At 46.0% G+C, this 25,265-nt stretch overlaps 1 protein-coding gene across 5 annotated transcripts in view; it reads left to right on the top strand.

The window, feature by feature from the left end:
• SLC8A3 (solute carrier family 8 member A3) overlaps positions 1-25,265 on the top strand; it is a 141,378-nt gene that overhangs the window by 12,608 nt on the left and 103,505 nt on the right. For 4 of the 5 annotated variants that reach the window (XM_025442663.3, XM_025442658.3, XM_025442665.3 and 1 more), the window contains exon 2: positions 6,883-8,728. In XM_025442663.3, coding sequence (XP_025298448.1) covers positions 6,945-8,728 — 1,784 coding nt within the window. In that variant the 5' untranslated portion in view covers positions 6,883-6,944. Of the gene's footprint in view, positions 1-3,468; positions 3,487-6,882; positions 8,729-25,265 lie in introns of those variants that run through there. The other variant, XM_035720161.2, reaches the window with a different exon arrangement.

Below are 25,265 nucleotides of genomic sequence, written 5' to 3'. Positions count from 1 at the left end.
GGAGAAGCAGGTTCCGTGCAGGGAGCTTGATGTGGGACTCGATCCCGGGTCTTCAGGATCATGCCCTGAGCTGAAGGCAGACGCTTAACCGCTGAGCCACCCAGGCATCCCTCCTTGACTTTTTCTTGGGTCCCTTTTCCTTCCATCCTTCCTTAACATACCCTCTTCTGCAGAGGGCTCCTGGGAGTCTGAATTCTGTGCCTGTTTCTCGCACTGTTCTGGGCCAAGCTAACTTGAATGTGTCTCTTCTGTTCCTTGTCTTTGGAGAGACAGGCCTGCCTGCAATCAGAGCATCTTTGTCTCAAAGGACCTATGGAGATGGTCCAACCCGACGTGAATTTTCTGGACAAGGAAGCTAATCCCCTGAGAGTCTCACTGACTCTAAGTTCTTACAGCTTGTGAAAAATGTTCTCACCTCCTGCTTTCAAATTTGGGGCTCTATCACTCATACCCCAGGCTGCCTTGGGGTATGGAGAGCCGCCAAGCTCATGGGGAGAACTGCACGTCCAGAAAAGCTTACCCCATCCTTCCTGGGCGCTTGCTCAAAGGGGACCCCCCAAACCCAGGGTACATACTAAGCCAGTGGTTGACAACTGTATGCCCTGGAGCTCGGCTGCCAGTACTCAAATGCTTCACTTTCTACTTACTGTGATTTTTTTTTTAAGGTTTTATTTATTTATTCATGAGAGAGAGAGAGGGGCAGAGACACAGGCAGAGGGAGAAGCAGGCTCCATGCAGGGAGCCCGATGTGGGACTCGATCCCAGGACTCCAGGATCACGCCCTGGGCCGAAGGCGGCACTAAACTTCTGAGCCACCTGAGCTGCCCCTTACTGTGATTTCAGGCAAATTACTTAATCTTTATGAGCTCAAATTGGCTTATCTGTAAAAACAGAGCATGATGATAATAGTACCTCCTTCACTATCAAGATTCAAAGAGGTAATAAGGAACAAAATCCAGCATCATTATGTTTTCCTCCTTGGATCCAAGTTCCTGTCATGACAGTCAAAGTACCTAAGTGGCTGACGTCACATCTTTCCTATTGAGAGTGTGAGGGCTTTAGCTCCTGTGTGTCTGGGGAGTACTGCCACAGAGAGGACTCTGCACTGATGCATGTCCCCGTAGGGAAGTGCAGGAGAAGATGCAGTGGTCTTGTACTCCCGAGACACGTGGGATCCAGAGCAGCCTGGCTGCACAAAAAAGTTTCATGTAAATTGGCTGTGACGCCTGTGCAGGGGCCCAGATTTAGAAGCAGAGCAGGACAGCTCTACCCAGGCTGGTGACAGGCCTGGAGCAGTGTTCCCATTGGAGAAAGTGAGGGCGTAGCAGGAGGGAGATTTGCTCAGTCTGGCCTGGTGGCACTGTTTTATTAATGATCTGGAAGAGCAGAGGAACAGTGACTTTAATTAAATTTGCCAGTGATATTAAAAGATGTCAGGAGCCACTGCTGAGGACACAGACACCTTGCAGATGGCCCCTGGGGGTGTTCGGATAATAATCCGGGAAAGGGATGAGAAGCCATGGGCTGCGCCCGGGCATTGGTTCAGCTGAGGAAGAGGAATGTGACATGGGGACAGAGGGTCATCATATGCAGCAAATACCCCAGGCCCATTCTCTTTAGGTGTATCTGTGCTGCTTCCAATAGACCTCTAACTGATCGTCCTGTTCTGGTCTTGTTCCTCTTATAGCCATCTTAAACCCTTTATCCAAACTGGTTTTTCTGAAATACAGATAAGACCATGTCACTCCCCTGCTAACAGTCCTGTCATTGGCTTTTCACTGCCCTTCAGATAAAATCCATCTTCTCAGCCTGGCATATAAGACTTGCCATGAATGGAGTCCCCCCTACATGTCCAGTCTTCACCACTCCTGCCTCGCGCTGAATTCCCTGTAGTCCCAGGCACACAGCAGGCTTTTGCATGTCTCCATATCTTTGCTTGGCCTATCCTTTTGACTCAAAAGTCTGTCTTCCTTCCTTCTCTTCCCTCCTCTTCCTTCCCCCTTCCTTCCCTTCCCTCCCCTTTTCATCTTCCCTAGAGGAAGACGGCATTGTCAAGGAAAGTTTTCCAAAGGCGGTAGAGGTTTCTGGGACCCTAAGGTTCTTGACATAAGGGCTCCAGATTCCTACTCTACTCTCCCACCATCCCTTTCCTCCCTTTCCTCCCTTCCTCCCTCCCTTCCTCCCTCCCTCCCTCCCTCCCTCCCTCCTTCCTTCCTTCCTTCCTTCCTTCCTTCCTTCCTTCCTTCCTTCCTTCCTTCCTTCCTTCCTTCCTTCCTTCCTTCCCTTCTTTTTGACTAAAGCTCACTCATGCTTGAAGACTCATTTCAAGGATCACTTCCTTCAGAACGCCTCCCTGAATCCCCAGGCTGGCTCAGCGCCCTCCTCATGTGCCCAAACCATTCTGACCGAACCTTCACTTACTATAGTAAAAATGCCTATTTGTGCAGTTCTCCACCCCTGCTGGATTGTATCTTTGAGGGCAAAGCCTGTGTCTTACATTTCATTCTGCCCATCAACATCTAGTGCCAAGCCTGGCAAACCAACAGTTTTTGCTAATTTTGTCAAACTGAACTGATGGGAAGGAGAATGTCCAGGTGGCAGACTGCATCAGGCAGCCGGGACACCCCAGGAAGGCTGGGAACTAGGCAGCTCTACCAAATGGTTAATGTTTCATGGCAGACTGGATGGGTCAGTCATGTTGCCTCTAAGTCTACAGAAAACTGGAAGCTGACAGGGGGCCATGGATATTCTACAGCGAAGTAGGACACCTTAGTAAAATGGAGTGGTTAAAACCATAAATTTTATGTCACCTGCATGTGAGCTTCGGCTCTGCTACTTCCTTGCTTTATACTTTGATTAACTGACTTAATTAAGACTTAGTTCCCCAAAACGTAAAACAGGGATAAAAATAGTACTAATCTTATAGGATCATTATGAAAGTTAAATGAAGAAGTACCTAGCATGATGCACACACCAAGCACTTATATGTGTTAGTGACTATTATTAATGTCTTCATTATTTGGGGTGGTGTTGGGGTTCTCAAGCTGAATCATATCCCTGAGTATGCCTTAGGGCTGATTACGAACCTTCTGGAACCACAGAAGATCATTTGGGTCTTAAAGGAGCTGGGTGGATCCCAAGTGGGTTAGAATCTGCCTCAATTTTGTCTGGGAAAAGGGTAACATCACAAAAAAGTGACCACTGGCCAGGTCATCAGCAGTGTCCACTCTCCTCCTAACATCTCAGGCAGAAACCATCGCCTGGCGGGGGCAGAAGGAACAACTTGGAATTCACAGGCCATTTTCTACCTTCAATTACAAGAATTCAGTGCAGGCACTTACTAGCCACCTTCTTTCCTTGTTTTCTTTCATCTTTTCCTTCAGTTCATTTGTTTTCTCTGTGTCTTTCTAAAGCGGCCCCTGATTCTGACCACCTGACAACATATTCCCCAAAATACCTGTTACCATAGATGTCTGCAAGATCTAGGTGAGCGAAGACCACGATCATCCTAATTCTCCTGTGGGGTGAGATAAGCGGGAGTCCCTGTGCCCTGTTGATCAGGATGACTCTACTACCTAAGTGTTCTGTGTCCTTTGACTTCAGAAAGCCAGCCCTTGTCCCTAACCTGTGGATGGCCCACCCCCTTCCGGTTGGCTAATCCATGCAGCTGCCACCTCGTGTCACCATGTTGGCTCCTGATCAAATAGCTGCTCCAGCTGTGCCCACCTTCTGTCTCTTACTGCATGGGGCTTATTGGAATCCACAAAATGGAGGGTTTTCAGAGGTTAAGGCAAGGTGTCAAGATCCTTCTCTGTCCACATTTCTCCGATGCCAAACCTGTGAAGGGGGAAGGTCTCTGTTCATTGCAGATTATGAGACATTTCAGCCTTTGAACATGGATACTGAACAGCTTCAGCTGCCCCACTCTTCCAACATCCTCATAACCTCTTCTTTTCTGAGTGAGGTCAAAGCCCCAAGCACATGCTGTGATGACCCCCAGTACCTGGACCAAGGGGAATGTGGACCTCAGCACTTGGCTGCCATTCTGGGGAATATGAAACCAAGTTAATCCAGCTCTTTGGAAGGGAGGCCTTCATGATTACAGTATGCATCAAGGCATACTGTGTCCTGGAGGGAATTTCTCTTTAGGTACAAGCCTTGGGGGTTTAAAGAGGTCATACATAGCCTCTCAAATCTAGTCAGGATTCGTCTATGAGATCTCTCTATTTTTTTTTTTTTTCTGAAGGAAATGGCTGTAATTCAGGTCATAAAGTGGCGTTAAAGAAGGCTGATGTCTGAGTGTATTAATCAGCTCAGGCGGCCATAACAAAATACCACAGACCGGGTAGTTTAAACAATAGAAATTTATTTTCTCATGGTTCTGGAGGCTGGAATGTCTGAGATCAAAGTGCTGGCCAATTCATTTTCTGGTGAGAGCTCTTTTCCTCACTTGCCTATGGCTACTTTCTCACCATGTGGCAGACGGAGAATACTCTCTCTCTTCCTCTTCTTATAAAGCCATCAGTCCTATCAGAGGAGGACGCACCCTTATACCCTTATTTAACTTTAATTATCTCCTAAAAGCCCTATCTCCCAATACAGTCACACTGGGGTTTAGGGGTTCAACATATGAGTTGTGGGGAGGGGACACAATTCAGTTCACAGCCCCGAGGAAGCTTCCATAGTGGCTATGTTTATTTATTCTAAGAACAGACATTTACTGAGCACTTACCAATTGACTATTTAGGGTACCACAATAAACAGAATAACTATCCTCTTTGCTTTCATTCACGGTTTAATGGCTGAGCTAGACATTAATTATATAATCCCACAAACAAACATGTAATTTCAAAGTTTAATAAATGCCATAAAGGAAAAGTAGAGTGTGATGAGAGGAACAGAGAAGGTTGACCATCTTTAGGAATGAGGGTAATTTTTTTCTGGGACAGTGACACTTAAGCTGAGATCTAAAGCATTGTTAAGAGTGTGGGTGCCAAGAAGTACAAGTCATTTCATCATCGTGGCTGATGTCACGTACAAAGGTCCTGAGGTGGAAAATAACTTGGTGTCATCCAGGGCCTGATATAAAGGCCATTGTTGCTGAAATGTGGTTAGAAGGAGAGGGGCAAAAAATAAAGGGGGAGAGGAGGAAGAAGGTAGCTTATGTGAGACTTTGCAGGTCACTCAGTAAAGAGTCTTTATATTAAGAATAAGAGGAAACTACTGAAGGAGTTCAAATAGGGAAGTGATAGTGTAGATTTGGAGTTTTTAGAAAAGGTGACTATTGCTGTGTAAGGAAATGAAGTGGGGAAAGGCAAGAATTGGAGTGGGGAGTTCAATTAGGAGGTCACTGCAGTAGATTCATGAAGTGAAGGCTAATGGCAGCTGTGGCAGTGCTAGGAGAGATGGAAGGAGAGTCTAGGTGTTGGTGCTGGATGGACAAGGGACAGGAACAAGAGGAAGGCCTGCAGATGTCTTGTGTGAGTAACTGGGTGGATGGCAGTGCCATTTTCTGAGATGGGAAGCAGTGGAGAGCAGGGACAGGACTTGGAACCCTGTAAGGTGTAGTACAGATAAAATTAACATTTTTAAAAGATTATTTGAGAGTGAGAGAGACAGAGAGACAGAGAGAGAGAGAGACAGAACAAGCAGAGGGTACAGCAGATAGAGGGAGACAGGGAGAAGCAGGCACCCTGCTAAGCAGGGAGCCTGATGTGGGGCTCAATCCCAGGACCCTGGGATCATGACCTGATTTGAAGGCAGATGCTTAATCTACTGAGCCACCCAGGTGCCCTGAAACTAGCATTCTTCTGTTACTAAAGTTAATGCACAGGGCTGTAGCAGAGGTAGAAAATGGGCAAATAGCTTCTTTTTAAAAAAGCTGTAGCATGGTTATTTGCATTCTCATTGCATCTGAATGAGGTGAGTGCAAAGATGAATCCATAGATCCTGCTGAATTTCTTCCCATTCTCCTGAATTCATGCTCACCTCTTAGCAGTTTGAGGCCAGCAGATGGGGCTGCATTTCACCCCCAAATCTTGTCTACAGTTTAAAAAAAATGTATTCAAGAGCCACTTGAATGTTTTATTAATAGTGATTTCTATCACTTGGCCTTTTCAGCGTCTGGGTTTGGAATTGAGTGGCTGACTGATTTTCATCTTCCTGTAACTGACTGTCTCAAACGGTCTGTAAGCATGTTTTGCTGGAGGACGGAGGTGGCCGTGGACCGGGCCTGTAGTACAGCTCATGGGGACCTCCGTTTAGCTCCCCTGCAGGGAGCTTCCCTACACTATCCACCCTGATTTCCCAAGAAATGTCAGAATTACAGCTTGCCTGGACAAATTTTGCATTCAGGGAGGGAGTTCCTCTCAGGTGGGCTCAATTGCATGCAGAGCGATGTGTTCTATTTTGGGGGAGTAGTCCATGAAAAAAGTTCAATTCCGTATGTACTCTTGCACACATATGTGATGCAGAATTCTTAAGCATGAAAATAGTGTGGGTAAAGGAGCCCGAAAACCCTAGAAACAGTACAAGGGATGAGGATTCAGGTCATGCTTGGCCTCTTTTCAGTTGATTCTTGAGAACTCTCACAGATAACAGTGGGGTTTGGAGACAGGACTGGAAGGGTATCACTTATGTTTTCATTACCAATATTCCCAGCTCTTTTAAGCCATTCTTCAGCTGAGTCTCCACCAGATGGTCCTGCGGACAGAGCCACTATTTGTGCCTCCCATTGACATCTTTTTTTCCGAGTGAGAGACTGCCCCATATGTTAGTACAATATGTCGCTCAAGGTGAAACATCAATTTGTGTTGGTGGGAACCTGCCATTTGCTGTCCCCCTTTTGCTCATGCCTTTCCCTGCCTCTCTGGTCTTTTCTAGGTCTCTGGCCTGTCAGGAGGACCATTGGTGCTGCAGTGGAAGCCAGCGGCTAAGTCTTGTGTATGGCGTGGTTAGGGTTGCAGCCTCTCACCTCTGCCTTCCTCCATTTTGGGCTGATTACTTTTGTGCTCTTCCTAAATGGTCTTCGGGCAGAGGCTGGCAGCTCGGGGGAGGTGCCCAGTGCAGGGCAGAACAATGAGTCCTGTTCAGAGTCATCGGACTGCAAGGAGGGTGTCATCCTACCAATCTGGTACCCGGAGAACCCTTCCCTTGGGGACAAGATTGCCAGGGTCATTGTCTATTTTGTGGCCCTGATATACATGTTCCTTGGGGTGTCCATCATTGCCGACCGCTTCATGGCATCTATTGAAGTCATCACTTCTCAAGAGAGAGAGGTGACTATCAAAAAGCCCAATGGAGAGACCAGCACCACAACGATTCGGATCTGGAATGAAACTGTCTCCAACCTGACCCTGATGGCCCTGGGTTCCTCTGCTCCTGAGATCCTTCTCTCTTTAATTGAGGTGTGTGGTCACGGGTTCATTGCCGGGGACCTGGGACCTTCCACCATCGTAGGTAGCGCAGCCTTTAACATGTTCATCATCATTGGCATCTGCGTCTACGTGATCCCTGATGGAGAGACTCGAAAGATCAAGCACCTACGAGTCTTCCTCATCACGGCTGCTTGGAGCATCTTTGCTTACATCTGGCTTTATATGATCCTGGCAGTCTTCTCTCCTGGTGTGGTTCAGGTTTGGGAAGGTCTTCTCACTCTCTCCTTCTTTCCAGTGTGTGTCCTTCTGGCCTGGGTGGCAGATAGGCGACTACTCTTCTACAAATACATGCACAAAAAGTACCGCACAGATAAACACCGAGGAGTTATCATAGAGACAGAGGGTGATCATCCTAAGGGCATTGAGATGGATGGGAAAATGATGAATTCCCACTTCCTGGATGGGAACCTGGTGCCCCTGGAAGGGAAGGAAGTAGATGAGTCCCGCAGAGAAATGATCCGGATTCTAAAGGATCTGAAGCAAAAACACCCAGAGAAGGACTTAGATCAGCTGGTAGAGATGGCCAATTACTATGCTCTTTCCCATCAGCAGAAGAGTCGTGCCTTCTACCGGATCCAAGCTACCCGGATGATGACCGGCGCAGGCAATATCCTGAAGAAGCATGCAGCAGAACAAGCCAAAAAGACCTCCAGCATAAACGAGGTGCACACCAATGAGCCTGAGGACTTTGTCTCGAAGGTCTTCTTTGATCCATGCTCTTACCAGTGCCTGGAGAACTGTGGAGCTGTGCTCCTGACAGTGGTGAGGAAAGGGGGGGACATGTCTAAGACCGTGTATGTGGACTACAAAACAGAGGATGGTTCCGCCAATGCTGGGGCTGACTATGAGTTCACAGAGGGCACTGTGGTCCTGAAACCAGGAGAGACCCAGAAAGAGTTCTCGGTAGGCATCATTGATGATGACATTTTTGAGGAGGATGAACACTTCTTCGTGAGGTTGAGCAACGTCCGCATAGAGGAGGAGCAACCAGAGGAGGGGAAGCCTCCAATAGTACTCAATAGTCTTCCATTGCCTCGGGCCATCCTGGCATCCCCTTATGTGGCCACAGTCACCATCTTGGATGATGACCATGCAGGCATCTTCACTTTTGAATGCGGCACTATTCGTGTCAGCGAGAGTATTGGTGTCCTGGAGGTCAAGGTTCTGCGGACATCAGGTGCCCGGGGCACAGTAATCGTCCCCTTTAGGACAGTGGAGGGGACAGCCAAGGGTGGTGGTGAGGATTTTGAAGATGTATACGGGGAGCTGGAGTTCAAGAATGACGAAACTGTGTAAGTAGCCTTTCCATATTCTATCTCCCTCCCTCCCATGCCATCTCTTTCTGTCCTTAAAATTCTCCCTCGTATTGCGTTACTGTCAAACTCGAGTCCCAGCACAGGTGTGCAGGATCAGCAGGCACCCCTGGCAGGTTCCGCATCCAAACCTTCCTTTGGTTTTCTCACTTTAAATTGTCTCTGGGCAGGAAATCCTGTGGCGGGATCTAAGGACACGGAGCATTCCATCCACTGGAGTGATAGCTGGTGCAGGTGTCGGGTGACAGAAGTTTTGATGTCGATTTTGGAGAATTCTTGTGACGACGCAGGAGCTAGGAAACTGGCTGGGTCTCTCCTTCCTCCTTTACTCAGGCCAAAGGCTCATATGAGCCTTGAGGCTGATCCTTTCCATCCTGAGGCAGTGCCAGTCCAATCAGAGCATCCTCAGGGAAGCAAGTGGCAGTGGCTTTTTTTTCCCCTGGGGCCATATTGCGACTATATTGTATAACCAGATTTCAGGCATCTCTCCTTCAATTTGGAAATTGCAAGGTTGGTTGAAACTCGGCAATCTCTTTAAATGCCTGTAAGCTATTTTATGGTATGAGACTTACCCAGTCTAGTGAGATGAGTCAATATAGCTTGGGTACTGGAGGCATCTTGCAGAAGCGGAATTCCCAGAGCGGTGGCCACCTGTCTTTAGTCCTAGGTGTGAGCTCAAAAATTGCCTGAGCAATGTTGGAGATGCCTCTTAGGAACTGGGGGAGAAAATACATCTTCAGTGTGGTCATTTCTTTTCATGGTCTAGAATTGTCCCAGAATACTTCTTGGGTTACTGGCCTGTTTAGCCCTTCAGACACTGTGTGTATCGCAATGTAAGGGCTCTCCCCATTGAGCCTTCTTATACTGGGTGTTCTGGGTTTTGCTTTGCTTTGCTTTGCTTTGGTTTTCTGTTTTTGTTTTTCTCAGATGGATAGCTTTGAAGAAGAAACAGAATGACTTACCCCAGGAATTGCAGCTTATGAGAGGGCAGACTTTCCAGGGTGACTGAGAAGGGGGAAACTTGTCTCTGAATTCCTGCTCATGTCCATAAGCAATAAGCAGCAGCAGGAGGGGGCATGAAGAACAAAAGGGGGTGTCTAGGAAGGGGGGTTGTCAAACTGCTCCAGGACACTGCTAAAAACACCCTGAGTGAGAAATGAAAACATACAACTTGTAGGAGAGTGAAGGACCCAACTCATGGAAAGGAGGGCCCATAGGACCAAGGGAGAGATGTCATAGCAGCGCTTCTTCTAGGCCCATTTGTGGGACAGGGCTCGATGGGTTGGGTGATGCTGACAGCAGAGCTGGTTGAGCCATCCGGAGGACTCTGCTCTTGGCCTCCCTCAATCCTTTCCTAATGGTGTGACTTTGGGCAAGACATTTAGTCTTAGCTCTAGAACTGAACTGTCTCATCTGCAAAGTGGGAACAATACTTTTCTTGCCTGGAGGCAGGGTCAGGTCTTTCTTTTTGCAGTTCCTCCCTGCTCTAGGATTTACTGAGCCACAGACATGGGCACTCAGTGTAGGTCCTATTTGCACTGGCCGAAGATGAAACAGGGATATTGTCTCCTGAGGTGAAATAGCCATTGACAAGTTGATTTATTAGAGCTCTGTTTAGTCATTTCACCGGGAGGGGTAATCATTCATTAGCCCAAGTAAAAACCTGTGCTTTCTAGAGAATACTGTCCATTTATATGTGCTCTGGAGAGAGAGTTTATACGTACAAATAAAGGACAGGCCCTCGTTGGGTAGACAAACTGTGCAACTTCTCACATTTATGGCAGCGTAAGTATATAGGAGTACTGTCAGGCATTAAATGACATCAAGACTACAGCACTGGCTATGATTTAATGGACTAGTGGTTTCTCCAATTCGGTACTATCTACCAAGGGCACTAAAAAGTACTTTTTGACAGATCAAAGACTTGGCACCTAATTTCCTTGTCCCATTAACAATCAGTTGTGCACTCTAGATCTCTGAGTATGACTAACTCTTCCTGAAACCTATTTGTGTTTTCAGCCTGAATAATATCTTGGTGTAAGTGGGCTTATGAATGATCACTTCTGATATTGATTTTAAATGTAGATCAAGCTGCCCACATTTGCGATTTGGGTTCAAGTATTCCTGGGTTTGGTGAACAAGCTCTGTTGCCTGCTATTTCTTTACATCATTTTTTAGACTTCAGTAGACTTTAGACTACCTCTTGGTTTTCTTCCCTTCAGAAGAAGAATGAGTCCATAGCCTGTTAGTTGTCTGTCTTCACACCACAGCCCTACCCTTGGTACTTTAGATTGTAATTTTACAACTAGAGGCAGTGTGGTATAGCAGAAAAACCATGGACTGTGAGTACTCTGGTTTAAGAGTCTGGATATAGTTCTGATTCAACTGCAGAGTTGGGGAAATTTTATTAATTATGAGATTATTTCCTCTGATAAAATAGGGATAATAATACGTTTCTCACAAGGCTGTCATGATGATTCAAGATACTGTATACAGTTGTTTGTATATGGTATATGCTTAGTAAATGAGGCCATTAATAATTATATCATTGAATTAACAGTATTCTTCAGAAGACACAGCTGAGGTGATATGGGCTACTTGGATCTCTCTGTGACCCAAATTAATAAAACATGCTAGTCTGGGGGTTATCATGAAGATTCCTCATCAAAACTCCTAAAATATCAGAGCCAGAAAAGACCTCAGAATATCTTCTAGAGTAGTGTTTCTCAAATTTTCATGTGCTTCTGAACCATCCAGGAAGCAGATTATAGTTTGAAAGGTTGAGTAGGGCCTGAGATTCTGTTTCTAACCAGCTGTTGATGCTGTTGGTCCCGACTTAGAGTTGAAATGCTCTAAAACTCTTGGCCAAACCACAAGACCCAGGAAGAAAAGTGGCTTTCAAAAGCCTTGCTTAATTTACTCAAGAAGCCTTGCTTTCCAGTTCCAGCTTGCAATTCTAACTTAGCTAGAACCCAGCTCCTACCCTGAGACCTTGTTAATTGCAGTACCAATCTGGAAACTGAAATTGAAACCCTCAGGGTACCTAGACAGAAGCTGTGTGATGCCTGGAGCAGTTCCATCTTCCAATCCTTCCCTCTCTGTGTAACTTTCTTTGCCGACAAGCCTGGGAGCATTGGCAGTTTTGCCCTCAATACACTCTTCTAAAAACCTATTCAGGTTGAAGGCAGGCCTATGCTTTGTCAATACTATCAGGTTGTGCATTCACTCATTTGGTTTTATGCTTTACTTCTTCAAAAATGTCCTCAGTACCAGGGTAAGATAGAAAACCCTGAACTTTGAAGTCTGACAAACAGAAGTGAATCTGTCACTCACCAACTGTGTAACTTGAACAAGTCATTTCACCTGTCCAAGCCCCAGGTATTTTGTTGGAATGACAGGGATAGTGGTATCTATCCTGCAGGGGAGTGATAAGTACTAGGTACAAATATGAAGAAAAGGCACTTTCAGAATGGTGCCTGCTCAGAGAAGGTGCTCGGTCATTCAACAAACATTTATTAAATGTCTGCTACATACTAGATACATTACTAGGGACTGGAGATAAATAAATGAATAGAACAGGCTGGCATTTCAGCTCTCAAGAATCTTCTTCAGTGAAGTGGATACTAGGTATACAGACAAATCAAAACACCTGGGAGAAGTGCTCTGGTTGAGATAAGCTCAATAAAAGAAATGAAAGCTCTTTGCTGTGTGCGTGACACCACTGAAGTTTCTAAAGCGACCTTGGCTAAGGACGTAGTAGTGAAACAGATGAAGCAGGGGTGGGGACATGATAACCTTAAGCCCACATTACAATAAACTCTTGACATTTGAGAGAGATCCTACTGACATCTTCATGATCTAGAAGAATCCCCACCTTTGTGACTATCACCCCAGTGCATCCTTAGAATTATGGCCTTTGAGCCTCCTGCAAACAATAAAAAAAAACCTTGTGGAGATATATATGCATGCTGCTGGCACATTAATCTCACTCGATAAACACACGTCTGCTCCTGTATCCCAGGCTCACAGCATGCCTCTGCAAAATAACAGAAAATGGCAGCTCATGAACCTTTGGGATCTCTGAGAATCGCCGATGTCAAATAGGCAAATGCCAAGTCCTACTATAATTAAATGGCATAGGCCTGCTTTGAAGAAGAATGGAGTATTAGCTGTGCCACATAGTTTCCAACAAAATTAGAATGTTAAAGCCCAAAAGTATCTGAACTCCTGCTTTTACAAATTATGAAGCTGAGATTCAGAGAGGGAAAGTGACTTGTCTAATATCGCACAGCTAGATAGGATAGAAAGTTAGAGCTGGCAAGATCTTGTTAGAGGCTACTGATTTAATGTCGCTCCCTCCCAGTTGGACTTTCTTATTTTTATCCATCAGAACAATGTTAACTTTGGAAAGCTTATAGAAATTCTTGGGTGAAAGATGCTCTGGAAGTACAAATCCAAAAGTATTATGTGGCTAATATCTTAACTTAAAAAATAGCATACTATGGGCTATTTTTAATCTCTCAGTTCACCTTGAGACTTTCAGGAAGAAAAAGTATTGAGCCCATAGAAATAAAAAAAAACTATCTTTATGATCTCTTACTGAGAAAAGGTATGACAAGTAGAGCTAGGACATCTTTTAGGCAGTGCTTGTTCAATGAAATAATTTTTTTCAAAATTATGCCGGGCATTCTCTTCCAGGTGTTCTTTTTCTGTGAAGTTTCAACCCCAGGGAATCTTTTCCATCGAAATCTGGAGTGCTCCAGGACATAATTTACTCCTTCTCCAAATTACTAAAACACAGTAGGCCTTGTCTTTTTTCTTTGGCTCAGCAAGGTGTTAGGATAGTCTCTTCCCTTGCCATCAGGGAGATGCTTTGCCCCTAGAACACCTTTTCTGTGCTTGAGAAAAGTCACAAGCTGCATGTAAGGTTAGTGAGGGTAAGAGTAGGGTGGAAGTCATGGTCATGCTCCCTCGGGTGGCATCCCACCCTTTCTCTTTTCTTCTGCCTTCAGTGCCTGAATTCCAGTAATGGGGTTTCTCTCTGGCTTTAGGTAAACAGTCACTTACCTGGACCGATGGCTTTGTGGAACTCACAGTGGAGCTATGTACATGGCTCAGAGTGATCCTGAAGAAGGGCATCCATATCTAACCCAGTTGTGGAATGGGGTATTTAACAGTACGATGCAACATTTCAAATATTGATGTTCAACTATAGTTCTTTCCCTCTGGGCCCACAGGATGATTAAAGGCTATGTGGCCTTCTTAACAGAAGCTTTGGCTATTGTGTCCAGAAAGGCCTTACATTCTGATAATTTTTTTCATTTTAATTACTGAAATTGTCAGATTATATCAAAAAAGATCATATGCCAACTCCAGGATCCAGAAAGCATCGCAAGCCTACTTAAACTTTACATGTCTACAAAAATCTCCACGAGTCCAGAGCCTTCCTGGTTAATTTTAGGGTGTGAGGTGCAGGATCTCCTGGCAACCTTGGATTGGTCAACATTCCCTTTGCCTGACTTGATTAGAGAGCCTATGCAGCAGAGCAGTCTATGCAGCAGAGCTTACTCCTGCTCTTGTCATACTGGCTTGCCCTCTGGTGACTCAGTGGTGCAGGGTTGGAGATTCTACAAGGGAGAATGTTAGGTTGAAGAGAAAGGAGCATAGTGATTGGAGATGATTACATGACTGGCCAGTCAGGAAAAGAACCAGTCTTATCTTCAGAGGAGGCTTTCCTTCTTGGAGAGGAGCTAGTTGGGCTTCAGGCAATAATAGAAAAGGGATACTGATGGAGATCCTGCCCTGCTTATTTTGTTTCGACTCTTCTGGTTCTTCAGGTTAAAGTTTCCGTGTTCATTCACAAGAATGGTAGAAAGGGACAAAGCTAGGTGGATGGGTGGGGAGGATTTTTTTTTCTTTTTTCCAGGTTCATTAAAAAAAATTTATTGGAGTTTAATTTGCCAACATATAGCGTAACACCCAGTGCTCATCCCATCAAGTGCCCCCCTCAGTGCCCGTCACCCATTCACCCCCACACCCTGCCCACCTCCCTTTCTACCACCCCTTGTTCATTTCCCAGAGTTAGGAGTTGGGGAGGGCTTTCTTGTTGTCCAGCCTTTCATCAACTTCCCAGTTGAATCTGGGTGGTAGACAAGCACTAATTTCTTATCTCCCCTTTGGCGGTGACGCTGTCAGTTCCATGAAGAAGGTAGTAGAGTTTAGAGCTATTGTTTTCTGCTTAATCGAGGTATTGTTTTCTTGTTTTTTAAAAGAGAAATTAAATTGTGCTTCCAGAAGCAATAGGAAGTCTTGGCAAAGAAGCGGTCATATATAATTGACAGCTGGAGGGAGAGAACTCCTTGATCTGCAAATAGAGCAAAATCCTCATACTTAATGAATTCTGCACAAGTCCAGAAGTGTTTTGCAGGAACTAAATACTTTGAGGGTTTTGCTAAATGACCACGAAGGAAAGCGCTAGGTAAACATTCTCGGGTGGCATGATAGTTACCATTCATATATTCCCATTCCTATAACCTGCCAGGTGCCCAAGTAGGAAATATCTACATATACAGAAATGAAGATAGAATTGAAGGTGGAACTTACTCGTTATGGAGAAATTTGTTCTTCTGAAAACAGAATTACCCTCCACTAGATATGTGTATACACTTGAATTTAGCTATGGATGTGGCGCCATCCTGACCCCTCCTAGCTAAGAGCATGCATAGACATAACCTGGTTAACCTGTCCTTGCATGAGCCCAGTCTGGTTATCACTTGCTGGTTGGGATTCATCAGCTAGTTACATATGGTACCAACAATGCCCTATTGTGGGTTCTTTAGTTGGTGCTTCCAAAATGAGTGACATCTTGATAATAACTCAATACCAAGAATATGGCTACAAAACAAATGCTGGGTTATAGATGACTAATATCACTGTTACCCTCGTAGTCCATCTCTTTCCAGAGCCACTGGCCTTGATTTGTCTGCCTTCAGGTGTTGTCTTTGTGAGTCCCACATGATTTTTGCTTGTGTACCCTATTACCGCCTGACCGGCTCTGAGCGGTGGTGATCTGGGGTGAGCCCCGTGCCACCATCGCTAGGGCTAACCATGGCCCCAGCTGCAAATCTTCACATGTGTTTGCTTTATTTCCCTGCTCACACCTTACTTCCTGTTTGAATACTATTGTCTCACACTCACTGTTTCTTCTAAATGTTTAGTGCTGCAGCTTTACTTTCTGTCATGCTCCAGTCACTGTCACCACAAGAGCAGTGGTTTCTACTTCTGTCACACTGCACGCCTTCCTCTCTGCTTCCTTGAGTCCTTGTGCTCGTTTTTCCTCTCCTGGTCCCTGCGTCCTTTTCCCTCACACTGCTGGCATCTGTACTGGTGTTGCCTGGTGTCTACTGTCTGACCTGTGACTTCTTCAAGTGATCAGGAACAGCCTTAGGAAAGCCTGTCACATGGACAGAGAGAAAGAGCTTCACCATCATACCAAGAAGATCACTATCCCTCAGGAAGCAAATCACTCACCGTGGTGCTTTTTCCCTTCACCACAAAGTCTTTGCCTGACTGTATGTCAAGATGAGAGGGTTGAATTGTAGGGAGCAGCACAGACCAGAGGTGGTAGCAGAAAGCTGTCAGACAAGAGAGCCCTGGACCACCTTCTCTGTTGGATGCTCTCCCTGCTGGGCCATGTGGTCTCGGTCTCCTGGCGTCTCTGCTTCTCTCTGTGGCTTGCTCCCTTATTGCTTCCAGCTTGCAGTGATACCTTACAGACCAACTGTTCTAGTTCGTGAGTCCTCTTTCCATTTAGCTCTCGGCTCCTCCCTGGAAAGACTTTTTACCTCAAATTCTCAAGAGAGGGAATCTTATGGGTCCTTTCTTTTTTCCCCCTTTCCCTACTTGGCCATGTTAAAGTCCACTGGCTAGATATGTCTTGTTTGCCCCGAGTCAAGCCAAGATCTCCTTTTTATTTTTTCCAGATTTTATTTATTTATTCATGACACACACACACACACACACACACACACACACACACACACACACAGGCAGAGACACAGGCAGAGGGAGAAGCAGGCTCCACGCAGGGAGCCCAATGTGGGACTCGATCCCGGGTCTCCAGGATCAAGCCCTGGACCAAAGGTGGTGCTAAACCGCTGAGCCACCCGGGCTGCCCCAAGCCAAGATCTCCTTACCCCAACAGTTAATGCCATGCCACATGGTGGGGTGGAAAAGTGAAGTTGCTGTGAGGATTCCACAGTAAGCTACCTAAGCTGTGGTGTCTGTAAGTGGTGGCAGCATCACTTAGAAGAAAGTACCAGCTTAGCCAGTCATCTGTCACCTCAGATGGCACATACAAGGTCTGCAGTGCCTCAGAGAGAGCACTGATTTCACTGTGGTCTGTGCTGGGGCCATTGGCTGGAGAATGACAGAAATAGCCTCCTCTGGAGGCCCCAGCCTGCTCAGATTCATCAAGCTGACCAAGATTGATGCAACCAAGATGAAACTGGCCTCTCTGCTCAGATTAACAGAAAACATTCCTAGTGGGTGATGCTCAGTGGCACAAATCTCAAGGCTACCAGGGTCACTTCTCTCCCCTTTACTCTGTTCTAGTCTGTCCTTTCCAGGAGACTAGCGTCAGAAGATGAACTGCTGTCATTTTTGACTGTGCTATTTGGGTACTGAGTCACTTTCAAAGCCTCTTCCTGGGTTTGGGTTTCCAGACCAGCCTTTGTTCCAGACTGAGGCAGAAAGCTTTCTACCTCCCAGGCTTGCCAGGGACAGAGTGACAGGCTTTCCTTCACCACCCCTCCCCTGCCAGACAGCTGGTCAGCTGGACTTAGCCAGAGCCAGCAGGCACCCCCTCTTTGTCTTTGGAGCTGTAACTTGATGCGCTTCCAGGAACTCCCCGGAAGCTAGAGCATTCCCATCTCCAGGTGGCATAGTGTGTGACTCTGTCAGCTGCCCGTGTTCCCGGGCACAGGGCTAGGCTGTAAGATAGGACTCCTATGTGTCGGTTGTGGTTAGTTCATAACCGCTGTCCAGGGGACCATCCTGGGAAAGGCTTTGGAGCTGTATCTGACCTCATCTGTGGCTATGAGAAGGAAGGCCAAATAACCGCCTCCTCTAGTACTGGGAGGACAGATGGAAGGAACTGGGATGGGATAAAGAAACTCAGAGTCTCAATTTCAGTGAGGTGCGTTAGTGTGAAGTTGCCACTCTGTCATGAGGCCAATCTTAATGGGAAGAAACCCCTTGAATCACTCTCTTCTGTATCGTACATAACACAGAACTTTCTTTTATTCCCTGGATGAATCCACAAATTCCCACTGGACATATGAAACATATAATTTCCTTGTCAGACCAGAGTCTTCCAGAATTCCTGCTAAGCTAGTGGGTTTCATAAACTAGATCAGTGGTTCCTATCACAGTCCATTTTAATTATCTGCCCTTCCTCATGGAACCCATATTTTAGAAGATTCACTGAAAATTAATTAGATTTTCATAAAATACAGCAAAAGATAACTTGTGTTACTACAATGAGTTAATCTAATTCTAGCCAAAGCAAAGAGAAATGACATTTTAATTAACCCATGTGGACTGCTGGAGGAAAATAGACTTTCTAGTTTGGCGGGTTGGGGAGTGAGTAGAATGAAGACAGCCAAGAGCTCACTTTCAAGGCAACTGTCTGATGCGGAATGCTTTAGAAATATTAGGCACTAATTGTTTAAAGTTATTTTGATGAAGGTGACCCCCATGGGGAGATCAGTATACTGGAGAATATATCAGAATATATCAGATTATAGAACCAGGTGTTGGTTACCTAGGCTTTACCATTGTTCAGACCTCGGGGGAAAGACTACTATTGTTTTTTTTCTTATATAATAAAACGTTAAATATTTACATGAAAATATTTTTAAAAATAAGGATTTGTCATACCTTAGGGTTAACATCATCACTTTTTTGGATTAGGTAACAGAGCCTAAGAAATATTAAGAAATTTGCCCTGGAACACAGAGCTTTGAAGGGCAGGCATCAAAACCTAGATCTTCTGATTCTAAATCACACATTCTTTCCACTATGTCTTATATTTTAATGTCAGAGTAAGGTCATGAAGCTGAAAGCAGCAGACTTTCTCCTCAGATGGAAGAAGTTAAGGGCACATCACCCATCCCTTAACAGCAAGAGTTGGATGCTTTCCTTTGAATTCAGGGGCAACTGGGCTCAGGGAAGTTGTCAAAGGCCAAAACACCCAGGTCAGAAATCTGAATTCATCACCCTTGACTGCTGGCCCAGACCCACCTGTGCCCAAGCTGGTGCACAGAGGATTCCTGTTTGTGCCACTTCACCAGCAGGAACAACCAACAGATGAGGCTTTGGCCAACTGCCTGGGGAAAAGGGCAAGGCTGGCGCAGGGCCATGTGTTCAGATGCAGGGGGCTCCTCTGAGGCTGTGCCTATCAGATCAGGTGTCTGAGGGCATCCAGGATCAAGGCTTAGAGGAAGGGATGATAAGAGAGAGCAAGAGGGGCTCCGCTGGAGGTCCCCCCCGCCCCTGCCCCAAGAGCCTACGAGAGCCTCAGTCAGTGAGGCCAGAAGCAACAGGAGAGTGGAAGTAGGACACAGACGCCCTTCACTCAGGATACAGCCAGTAGATACCATTAGGCTCCTACTGTGAGCTGACACAGTGAGAAGCGGCCCAGTTCTGGTCCTCAGGAAGTTCCCAGGCTGGCAGGAAGAGAACTATATTGACAGAGTTGCATATGTGGAATTTAAGAAACAAAACGAACAAGCAAAGGGAAAACAGAGAAAGAGAAGGGTAAGCCAAGAAACAGACTCTTTATAAGAGAACACATTGATGGTGATCAGAGGGGAGGGGATGGGGGATGGGGGAAATAGGGGATGGGGATTAAGGAGGGCACTTGTGATGTGTACCAGGTGTGGTATGGAAGTGTTGAATCACTGTATTGTACACCTGAAACAAATATTACCCTGAATGTCAACTAACTAGAATTTAAATAAAAACTTAAAGAAAGAGTTGCTGTAGAAGAGGAGGCCTCTTCAAGCTGTGGCTACACAGAGGTACTGCCATCTGGCTTTGTTGATTCAGTTTGCAGGCACTAGAGGTGACATCCTCGTGCAGTTACCCCAGAAGGACTTGTTAAGAAAAATGGCTAATTGGCTTGGCTTGTGGGGCACCCATAGATCGAAGTACAAGTTGGCTTCAGGATTAAACAGTACCTGAAGGCAATACCATGTCCTCAGACCAGAGCAGCACTCAGTTCTTCCCCATGCCTACCACACAACATAGAGACACCAAAAAATGGCTGTTGAATGAATGAGTGAATGAATGAATGAATGAACAGAGTGAATTCCTGGCATGTCCTCTGGCTCTGTACCACTTCCAGTGTATAGCAAGCCCAGTGGGGCATGGGACTGGAACACACCCCTCAGGCATGAAGACCAGGGATGCCCCGCTCTCCGTGCATGTCTCCTCTCCTCTCGCAGTTTCAGTGAGGTCCATGGGACTGTCTGAGCTCGGGTGTCCCTGAACTTCTGCACAGCCTGACCCCTGCCTGGCACCAGCTCCTCAGAGGGTCTGTTCCTTGGCTGCTCAGCTACCTCTGAGTACGGGCTGCCTCTCATGCTCAGGAGACACCCTGTAATTCAATTAGGAGCTCCCTCCAGGGAGCATGTAATTATGTCCTATCTGGGCCTTGTAATGACAGCCCCCTGCCACCGCGCAGGGAGCTGCCCTGCTCAGCTGCCCAGAACCTTTCACTGGGAGGGAACTAATCTACTTAGCCCAGATTGGATGCAGCTCTGCGTAGTACTTCCCTGACGGCCTCAGAAGGAGTCCCCACCAGCAGAAAGGAGGGGACCTGAGGGTTTACTCCACCCTGCTCTGCTTCTTGCCATGAGCCCTCCTTCCCAGGGTTGTTCTTGGCTGAGTGGGAGGCTGAGAAGCCCATTCTCCTCTCATGGTCAGAGCCCCTGGGTGTCCCCCAGCCCTCCTGGGGTTTAGAAGGGAGAGGAAAGGTGATTGAAGACATTCGCCTGTTTTCCATGTTAGCTTGGGGGAAGAGGGGTGTTAGGTCTATTGAGTTACCTGGTGTTTCGCCTGGATGATACAAACGTTGCAAACATCATTGCACCTGATGTTTTGAGCGGTAGGAGAATTGCCTTAGCTCTGTGGGTGAATTTCTTTGCTCCGTTGAGCTTGATTTCTGTGAAATATTTTAGATGGGGAAGTGCCTCAGTCTGATGTGGAAACTGCTCAGAGTGGCCTCCTCCTTCCACCTCCCTGCCTGCACCCTGAGCCCTCCTCTTAAGGAACCCAGATCTTTTCCTTGCTGTTATGTGGGATCTGCCAAAAATGCCACTGGCAACCTGTACTGGGTTGAAAAGAGTCCCCCCTGCCTCATCCACCCAGATTTGTGTCCACCTAGAACCTAAGAATGTGGCCTCATACTCAGTTAGGGTTGGCCCTAAATCCTATGGCTGGCATCTTTATCAGAAGGCCAAATGATGACAGAGGCAAAGATGCGAAGAATGCAGCTATAAGCCAGGGAGTCCCAAGGATTACTGGCAAACACCAGGAGCTAGGAGAGAATCATGGAGTAGATCCTCCCTTAGAACCTCTAAAGAAGGAATCAACTCTGCTGATCTTGATTTCAGAGCTGTGAAAGAACAAATTCTGTTGATACATACCCTTAAGCCTACAACATTGTGATAGTTTATTGTAGCAGCTGTAGGAAGCTAATACCCATCCCTGCATAATGCCTGCTCTAGACTTCAGTGAGTAAGGGACCTCATGCTCACGGTCAAAAGACAGAGGCAGAGGAGAGCATTGCTGGTGGGGTTAACTGTCATCAGGATGCTGACCCACAGCTTCCCGGAGCAGGGCAGGCCAGAGTTCATTTCACAGCTTTGTTATATATGGACTGTAATTGGTAACCTTTCAAATTCCTGTTTATAAATTATATGAGGGTCTAGAAAAAAAATGTCCACCTTCTTTAAGCCATTTAACCCAAATCAGTTTAGTTACTTTATTACAGCTATTATAATGGCCTCTTTCGTCTTCTGGTCTCCTTGGTTCTGCTCCATTGGTAGTGTAGTTCTTAAATAATTGCCCAGAGGCTCCCGCTGATGCTCCCTAAACTACATGACCATTTCTCCCTTTCCACTATTCCAATGGATAAACCCTGAGCCACTGACAACAATCCCACTGTGTGGTAAAGAGTCTTCCATCTTGTGACTGGGAGGCAACACAAAGGCCTGTTCTCCAGATCCTGTCTCTCTTTGGTGTTCCCTAGTGCCTTGCAGCTGGCTCTGAGATGCAAATGTGTTACCTGCTTGTCCTGAAATGCAGATATGTTACTTTCTCCCTTCTGTAAGATGAGGCAGGCCTGGCTGGAACATGACAGCTAGAGAGCAAGGGAGCCATGATTATGATGAAAGGAGGACAGCCCTCACAGGTGAGTAGGGGACACACTGGATGAGCTTCAGGGATCTAGAAGACAGAATTTTGCTTTATCACCAGTGAGATTGCCAATGACAGAAGTGTGAGAGCAACAATGTGGGTAGAAGCCCATATACACATGGGAGGATAATAAAGTAGGGTGATTAAGTGCATAGACCAGGTGTCACACAGACCAAGTTGGCAGCCCTAGCTTGCCTACTTACTGGTGATGTGAGCTAGGGCAAGTTACCTAACCTTTCACTTCACTTCACTCATATGTATAATGTGGATAATAATAGTACCTCCCTCATAGGGTTGGCGTGAGGATTGAAAATGACTGTCAGACAATTAACACAGTGCCTAGTCTAAATCACTCATCAGGTGTATCATGCTAGTCATTAATTAAGTAATTAATGAATAGGATCTTGGCCATGTCACCACCATCCTGACCTATGTGGGCCAGCATTTTTCCCAGGTTCTCCCATTAGTGATCATATTCCGTCTCTGAGCCCAAGGTGAGCTTTTAGGAAGACAGTTGATCTAAAGATAGAAAGCCAGAGTCTTGTCTGGAGGAAGGTGGAGGGAAATATCATTATCCGGGCTTTCTTTGACGATGTCAGGGAACATGACAGGCTGCTCTCCAAGGAGAGAGCAGCTTCAGGCCGGGGTGAGAGATGACCTTGGGGTTGATGCCTCTGCATTCTGGTGTGGACTTTATGAAACTTGGTTGGGAGATGAAGGGAAAGCAAGAAGGAATATGGAGAGAGAAGGAGAATAAAAGGAGAGGAGGGGCTGGGAGGATAATTACATATGAAATTGCTTGCCGGTGGGAGGATGGGGCTGGGACAACACAATAATGATAATGCAGGCTCCCGAGGACTCTTGGGTATCTCTGAGCGTCATGTAGGCAATGTTGAATCCTGTCTCACTCGACTTGCCCTCTAGGCCCCATGCTACACCCAGAGCTTGTTGCTGATCAGGAAGCTTACACAGAACAATTATTGTTCTGGAGTCGAGTCCCATCTATGGGCTCCTGTGATGAAACCTACAAACCCATGGACCTGAACTTCTTCAGATGGAGAACCCTGCTCTTGATGGCCAGGTGGTCTGGCGCAAGGTGAGCGCCACTCCCAGGGTGCTGTCCAAGGTGCTGCCCCTCTCCCATGCCTCCCAGAAGAGGAAGTTGACTGACCAAAGAATTAAACCTTTTCCAGCCGGATTCTGGTTTTCCCAATGAGGGCTTCACACATTTCCTTTTTACCCTTGTATTTGGAAGTGACTCACCCTTGCCTTCATCTTAGGTAAGCAAGGCAATTTTCCATCACCTAATGAAGTGCCAAGTAAGAAGATTGCCATTTATTTAGTACTTGCCATGTGCCAGCTGTTATACTAGGTGTGTGACATGTATTATTTATGATCCACCAATCCTACATTGGTATAACCCCATCCCAGCCCTGACCACTCTGCTTGTGCTTCATTGTTCATGGCAAGGGTTATTACTAAATTGAAGTCAGACATTTGAAGATTAAGCTTGGGCTTTATAGGTGTTCGTCCTTCCCACAGTTGTGCAGAGTCTTCAACTAAAATTTCCCATGGTTGGGGCATGAGGATGATCACTGACATTGTTCCTCTTGGCTCCGAACACCTAGTTGTTTGATTCCTGCCTTGATATGTCCCCATTCACATCTCTTCCCTGCAGAACTCTTGGTTTCTCCCCCGCTTCTGTTCTCCGACCTGGCACTTCCTAACCGCTGGTTAAATCTTGCCCTTGCATGTACTTGTTGAAGCATATGTAATTGCCATTTGTGTCTGTCAAAAATAATCATTTTGGCCACTTCATGTGGCTCATCCAACACTAGTGTTCTTAGCTTGTCTCTGTATGAACATTGCTGCCTCTAAAATTCCCGCAAGCTATTTCCTGAGCAAGAGGAGACAAAATGCCTGCCTGTTCCCATCCTTCATCTCCCAACACTTGGAGGTTCCCCACTTTTTAAATGGTCACTGTTACTGCCACCACCCAAGGCTGAAGAGACTTTCTTTGTGTTGGGGCTTAGACCTTAGCTATGGTGTCTGAATGTCTTTCATATCCCTTTCTGCCTATGCCTTCCCCCATGCCAACAAAGCAAGGAAGTCAAGAAACAAAAACCAAACCAAATGTGATATTACACAGTATAAATTACAAGAACATTAGCTTTGGAGGCAAGTGAACCTATGTTTGAACCCTGACTCTGCCACTCCTTAGCTGTGTGTAAAAGTTTTCTATTGCTTATAATGAGTTATCTCTCAGTTTCCATGGATCAAAGTCTAGACACAACTTAGCTGAAGTCAAGGTGTTGGCTAGGACTGCTGTCTTATCTGAGGCTTGGTGTCCTTTTGGGTTGCTGGCAGAATTAATTTCCTTGTATGGCTGGCTTCTTCAGGGCCAGCCAGAAAGAGACTCTCACCTCTTTTAAAAGGCTTTCCTGATGAAGTCAGGCCCACCCTGGATCATTTCCCTTCAAGTCAAGGGCTTAGAAGTCAATTAACTAGGGACCCTCATATCCCTATATGCAAAATCCTTTCACCTGTGCCTTGTAATATAATCATGGCACATAACCTTTACCATGTCCACAGATCCCACTCACACTTGAGGGATTGTGCAGAGCATGTATGGAGGGAAGGGAAAGAATTTTAGGGCCACTCTAGGTTTCTGCTAGAATGCTCCATGACCTCAGATAAATTGCCTAATCTCTCAAAGATTCAGTTTCTTTACCTGGAATAAAAGGATGATAAAACCAGCCATATGGAGTTATTACAAAGACTGAATGACATATAATATGTCTTAAAGAGTGGCAGACAGTAGACGCAAACACGATTTCCTTTCTTTTGTTGTTCATCTGTCCTGCCTTCTCTGTGATTTGAAATACTGTAGAAAACTATTCCAAGTAGTCAGAATGATGCCAGAAAGTATAACTAATCCTTTTTATTTGTGGTAGTTACATTCCAGAGTCATTGCAAATACTGAATTAGTGAATACTAAAGGATTGCATGGCCGGGAAGTGCAGCTGGTTCCTTC

The sequence above is a fragment of the Canis lupus genome, chromosome 8, assembly GCF_003254725.2.
Source record: "Canis lupus dingo isolate Sandy chromosome 8, ASM325472v2, whole genome shotgun sequence".
NCBI classification, from domain to species: domain Eukaryota; kingdom Metazoa; phylum Chordata; class Mammalia; order Carnivora; family Canidae; genus Canis; species Canis lupus.
Note: the sequence above shows the minus strand (reverse complement) of the source record. Positions and strands in the feature narration are given on the sequence as shown.